This window comes from Staurois parvus, unplaced genomic scaffold, assembly GCF_062004578.1.
Source record: "Staurois parvus isolate SC_StPar_1 unplaced genomic scaffold, SC_StPar_1.0 ptg000706l, whole genome shotgun sequence".
Classification (NCBI taxonomy): domain Eukaryota; kingdom Metazoa; phylum Chordata; class Amphibia; order Anura; family Ranidae; genus Staurois; species Staurois parvus.
In genome coordinates, this window is record NW_028318502.1 from 786,752 (window position 1) to 793,354 (window position 6,603).

Sequence of the window (6,603 nt, forward strand, 5' to 3'; positions counted from 1 at the left end):
CATAACGTCCATCTTGTTGGTCTGGAACCAAGATGTTGCATGTTTACTGGTGTGTTTGGGGTCGTTGTCTTGTTGGAACACCCATTTCAAGGGCATTTCCTCTTCAGCATAAGGCAGCATGACCTCTTCAAGTATTCAGATGTATTCAAACTGATTCATGATCCCTGGTATGCGATAAATAGGCCCAACACCGTAGTATGAGAAACATCCCCATATCATGATGCTTGCACCACCATGCTTCACTGTCTTCACAGTGTACTGTGGCTTGAATTCAGTGTTTGGGGGTCATCTGACAAACTGTCTCCGCCCACTAGACCCAAAAAGAACAATCTTACTTCCATCAGTCCACAAAATGTTGCCCCATTTCTCTTTAGGCCAGTCAATGTGCTCTTTGGCAGATTGTAACCTCTTCAGCACACGTCTTTTTTTCAACAGTGGGACTTTGCGGGGACTTCTTGCAGATAGCTTGGCTTCACATAGGCGTCTTCTAATTGTAACAGTCCTCACAGGGAACGTCACACCTTCTTTCATCTTCCTGGAGCTGATTGTTGGGTCAGTCCGCGTCATTTTGGCTATTCTTCTATCCATTCGAATTAGTTAACATACAGAGAGATTAGGGTATGACCTTGCTCAGATTCTGCGAATCCCATCCTGTTATTTCAGCTATAACATTGGGCAGGCAAGTTTTTCTGTTTACTCCTAGCCACCTTTGAAATATTGGTGGTTTTACAGACTGCGCCTTTCCAGCTGGTGGATTCAGACCTCTTTATGACTTGGCAGTAGCAGGTTCCCAGCCAACATTTCTTTATCTGTAAGACCATCCCTAACAACCACCATCATGAGGAAGGCAAGGTTTCTACAGCACTGGACCATGGGATCAGCTGAAGATTCTACATGACTACAGGAACATGATCCAGCAAGTATAGACAGGAATGTTATGTATATATATAGTTCATGGCCAACTGAGTAACTATGAACAGTGATGGGTACAGGACAGGACACACTGTTGGAGCTGATTGTGCTGCCCTCCATTTGGATGGCTGGTGATGGTGACAGCCAGTCACCTCCATATCCTGCTCCCCTCAATACCCTCTTTGGATGAGTTGTTCTATGAACAACCGGTCCTCTTCAGGCATTTAAGAGGCTAGACAAAGGTTAGGCAAAACAATGCCATGCAGCATTGGAGCTTGTTCCTAGGAGATAGGAGCCACACTGGGGAAGAGCTTTTGTCAGCTGTGCAGGGGCAGGCCCAAGGGTGGTTACTCTCATGACATCTTGTGCCCAGAAAAGTTGTGTTACAATGTTGTTTCATACCCCAGAGCCAGTAAAAGGACCGGGGCTATTTTTTCAATGGGAGCACGAGGAACGCAGTTTCGGCACCTCCAGCACTAAATGTATATAATGTCAAAGGGTGCTGGGCTGTGTTTGAGGGTCTATTGATGCTGGCTGCTGGGGTATCTGGGTATCTATTGTTGCAGGGCAGGGTCAATTGTGGGAGAGATCTTCTGTTGAGGGAAGGGTCTATTGTTGCTGGGTGCTGGAAAAATCTATTAATGAACCCCCTCAAATTCATGAAAACACCGAACTATTACCCCTGAATGGATCTCAAACCTGCAGATTTGATCTTGAACCCATGGTTGGGGCAAACCTGATCCTCTGCTATTTGTAACGCTTAGTTTGTATATCCTCATGAGATATGATGGAATGTCACAATATACTGTAATAATAATAATAACTATCATCATATGAATAATAATATCTGATTTCAGATGCCGGTATCTCGATGTTCAGATCCCTGTTTGCCTGGCAGCAGAAAAAAGTTTGGATCTTCAATTCATAAATGCTGCTATGAGTGCATCCCATGTCCAGAAGGAGAGATATCCAACATTTCTGGTAGAGTTTGTATTTGTTACTAAGTCACTGTTGGACTGGGCAGAAGTTATCCCTGTAGTTAAAGCGTATGTCAGGGATAAAATATATGAAGTATATTATTTTTGACCTGGTCAGAAGTAACCTCAGTACTTAAAGTGTTTGTCAGAGAAAAACATATGAAGTATGTACCTGCAAAGTGTGCAATTCCCTCATGTTTTATATCTGTAAAGCCACTGCAAGTACAGAAAGATACCTGTTGGTCCTGCTAGAAATGTAATTAGCTCCTAATACTGTTGTAGGCTGACAACACACAGGGGTTTGTGAATTGAAATGGTGTCAGCCCTGCCTAGTTGTATTTTGCTATTGTTACTTCTACTAATACTACTACATACAAGAAAAAATTACTCCCTTGGGACTTTAATGCAGCTAATAAAACATCACCACATATATATTGATTCAAAATTCTATCTATCTATCTATCTATCTATCTATCTATCCATTCAGTCGTATCCAACCCTTGGCGATTAGATGGACCGTCACTCATAAGCAACTTTTTTCCATGAATTCTCTTAGCAATTATTTTTACAGGATAGGATGCCAGGTCTTTCCCCAACCCCTACCATGCAGGAGATCCCGCATGGCCAGGGATGAAACTAGGACAATTTAGACAGGAGCCAATTAACCTACCATCATGTCTTTGGAGTGTGGGCGGAAACCGGAGTACCCGGAGGAAACCCACGCAAGCACAGGGAGAACATGCAAACTCCACGCAGGAGGTGCCATGGTCGGGAATCAACCCCATGACCCATTTCCTGCATGGCAGATGTGCTAACCACTAAGCCACTGTGGCGCCCAATTCAAAATTATAGATACTTTATTATACAAAAATTTGTAAAAAATTATTTATTACATACTGAAATCATAATAATGTAAATTAATAGGTATCCGCTGTAGTGAAGGAGTGTGAAGCCTCTGGATGGATGGTGGTCATCGGAATGTGGCGGTGGTGGTGCTGGTGGCTTCTAGCATGTCCTCATAGTTCCTGGATTCCCTCAGGTGAAATGTCACTTCCAGTCACGTGATGGTGGGGGTTGGCACGCATTCAGAGCATGCATGCTCCCTCCTCATTGCCCGGAACTAGGAGGACTTGCTGGAAGCCACCAGCACCATTGCCAGATACTGGTGACCACCATCCATCTAGAGGCTACTTACGCTTTGTAAGTGGCCTGTATTACTACACTTTTTATACATTAAAAATCTTTCATACTAGAGGGTGCCGCCTCTTTCTTCCTGATCTTCCACAGGGCCTCTCTACCTTCTTATTGGCCGGCTGCCTCCACTCCATGGTGCATCAGAATTACCAATAGGACTCTAAGGAAATTTTGTTTCTGTATTTATTACAGTATAGTGTTCATGATTTATTTTCCCTAATTCCATCAACATTGATTATATGCTTACACATACTATTGTATGCCACATCTACCTCCTTACTCCTGTCTTGGAGTGCATCAAATATCCTCAACAACAAGACAACCCCCAAAACAGGCATGGTTTTACAGGCGGAGACCACTGACATTTTTTCCCTACTGATCTTTTCTGATGGTTTTTCTCTAGTTTTGCATTTGGCTAGGATCAGTGTCACTACTGGTAGCATGAGACGATTCTTGAACCCTACATGGTTGCACAGGCAGTCCAACTCCTCCAGGATGGCACATCAATCCGTAACATTGCCAGAAGGTTTGCTGTGTCACCCAGCATAGTCTCAAGAACATGGAGTAGATTCCAGGAGACAGGCATTTCCTTTAGGAGAGCTGGACAGGGCTGTAGAAAGGTCCTTAATCCATCAGCAGGACCGGTATCTGCTCCTTTGTGCAAGGAGAAACAGGACGAGCACTGCCAGAGCCCTACAAACTGACCTCCAGCAGGCCACTGGTGTAAATGTCTCTGACCAAACAATTAAAAACAGACTTCATGAGGGTGCCCGACGTCCTCTAGTGGGCCCTGTGCCCAGTAACATAGAACTCGATTGGCATTTTCCATTGAACACCAGAATTGGCAGGTCTGCCACTGGTGCCCTGTGTTTTTCACAGATGAGAGCAGGTTCACCCTGAGCACATGTGACAGACGTGAAAGTGTCTAGAGAAGCCATGGAGAACATTATGCCACTTGTAACATGGTTCAGCATGACCATTTTGGTGGTGTGTCAGTGATGGTCTGGAGGCATATCCCATGGAGGGAAGCAAAGACCTCTACAGGCTAGACGATGGCAATCTGACCCATTGGACCCATTGTCAGACTCTACACTGGTGAAGTGGGTTCTGGGTTCCTCCTGGTGCACAACAATGCCCGGCCTCATGTGTCAAGAGTATGCAGGCAGTTCCTGGAAGATGAAGGAATTGAATGGCCCCCATGCTTGCATGACCTAAATACAATAGAACACCTCTGAGATTTCATGTTTCGGTCCATCCGACACCGCCAGGTTGCACCTCAGTATGTCCAGGAGCTCGGTGATGCCCTGGTCCAGATCTGGGAAGAAATACCCCAGGACACCATCAGTGGTCTCATTAGGAGCATGCCCCAACATTGTCAGGCAGGCATACAAGCACGTGGGGCAATACAAACTACTGAGGACCATTTTGAGTTGCTGACACAAAGTCCATCCAATTCAACCAACAGAAAAAAAATAAATAAATCAAAATGATCAACAGGTGTTTTTTTTGCACTTGTACAGATATAACAAATGTTTCCAGTTGTGTATTTAACAGACCAAAAGGGTAGCAAATATGTTCATTATCAGGGTTTTCTGACAATTTAAACTGAAACTCCCAATTATCACATTTCTGCCTATAACACAATTCTTGTGCATTCCACTTTTATTCTTTTCACCCTTTTTTGTGTCCTTATGAAACCAACATTTTTTTTAGCACTTCCCATTAGGCACACTCAATATCTATCTATCTATCTATCTATCTATCTATCTATCTATCTATCTATCTATCTCCTAAATTAATTAATATATTTAATTTGTTTTCTAAGCTCTGACCCCGATGCTCATTGTGTTTGTATTGTTCTTCCCGTAGACAGTGAAAACTGCATGAAATGTCCCGATGATGAATGGCCAAATGAGAAGAAGGATTGGTGTCTTCCAAGAGTGGTGGAATTTCTCTCCTACACTGATGACACCATTGTTGCGGTATTTTCATCCGTCTCCATCCTCTGTTGTCTTCTGGCTGGTTTAATATTGGGGATATTTATACATTACCGGGACACCCCCATTGTTAAAGCCAATAACCGGAACCTGAGCTATCTTCTCCTGGTCTCCATCATGCTGAGCTTCCTCTGTGTCTTCTTGTTCCTCGGCCATCCAGTAGATGTAACCTGCATGCTGCGTGTCACCTCTTTTGGTGTCATCTTCTCAGTTGCCGTCTCTTCTCTACTTGCCAAAAGTATCATGGTGTGTATTGCTTTTAACGCTACCAAACCTGGGAGTCCCTGGAGGAAATGGATGGGAGCCAAACTGCCCAATTTTATCATTTGTGTCTTCTCACTGGTCCAAGTCCTAATCTGTGTCCTTTGGTTGTCTATTTCTCCCCCCTTCCAGGATCGAGACACTCACTCTTACCAGGAGAAGATCATCATTCAGTGTAATGAGGGTTCAGTTATCGGCTTCTACTCAGTCCTTGGATATATGGGGCTTCTGGCAGCTGTGAGCTTCATTATAGCTTTTATAGCCAGGACATTACCGGACAGTTTTAATGAGGCCAAGTACATCACCTTCAGCATGCTGGTGTTCTGCAGTGTCTGGATTGCCATGATCCCGGCCTATCTGAGCACCAGAGGGAAATACATGGTGGCTGTGGAGGTCTTTGCTATAATGGCATCAAGTTCTGGACTTCTTGGCTGTATATTTTTACCAAAATGTTACATAATTCTGTTCAGACCTGACCTGAATACAAAAACAGTTATCCACTGATATGTGAGGAGCAACACTGGGTTACCAGTCGTTATGGCATTATCTCTATTATTGTTCATTTTAGTATTTTGCTAGTGTATTGAGAATGAACACTGTTAGATATAAACATTTAATACTTCCCTGGAACAAAGTAAAATGGTGGACAGTGAGAGTAATTTTTGCTCTGGACACCATTGGTATCAAATACTTTGGGTTTGTTAGAAACCTTGTCCCTTGCTGGGTGTAGTGGTTCCTCCCACCAGCCATTACATCACTACAGAACAATGTAGTCACTTAGTGAGGAGGAACCACAGTTACCAGAGGGGGGAACGTATCCAAAACATCCTAAAGTGTCAGATACCAGAGACACCCATCACTCTTCAAGAGAGGGAAAATTTCACTCACCACCTTCCAAAAAGATAAATATTATACATGTTCTTTCATAAGCTGACTTTAATGTAGTTTAGTTTGGTGTCAGGGTCACTGTAATTATATTGTATGTAGATGTATTTGTCTATATTAATAAATACATTTTGCTTGCTTTAATTTAAAAATAATTTTTAATATTAGTTAAAGTTGATGAGAGCGTGTTCTCAGGAAGTTCTCATTTAAAGTGAAAGGTTTACTTAATTTTAAAGGACATTTTCATTATAGGGCCTACTAAATCTTTCTCCTTGTAGACATTTATTTGCAAACTGCTGCCACAAGGGAGTATTTGGCTTCCCCATACAATGCTGCAGAGACAACTCTCATACGCCAGACCTTGCCAGATCCTGATA

At 43.1% G+C, this 6,603-nt stretch overlaps 1 protein-coding gene across 1 annotated transcript; it reads left to right on the top strand.

The window, feature by feature from the left end:
• The first annotated feature begins 1,848 nt into the window (after positions 1-1,848).
• LOC149445849 (vomeronasal type-2 receptor 26-like) lies at positions 1,849-6,297 on the top strand. Its single transcript, XM_089653324.1, has 2 exons — positions 1,849-1,916; positions 4,957-6,297. The coding sequence occupies exons 1-2, from the start codon at positions 1,849-1,851 to the stop codon at positions 5,843-5,845; spliced, it is 957 nt and encodes a 318-aa protein (XP_089509450.1). The 3' UTR covers positions 5,846-6,297.
• The last annotated feature ends 306 nt before the right edge of the window (positions 6,298-6,603 follow it).

Excerpts from the sequence above, each read along its gene's own strand:
- LOC149445849 (XM_089653324.1), top strand. The coding sequence starts at position 1,849 with ATGAGTGCATCCCATGTCCAGAAGGAGAGATATCCAACATTTCTGGTA. Across the intron at positions 1,917-4,956 it reads GAGTTTGTATTTGTTACTAA|TGAAAACTGCATGAAATGTC; the intron begins GTCACTGTTGGA and ends TCCCGTAGACAG.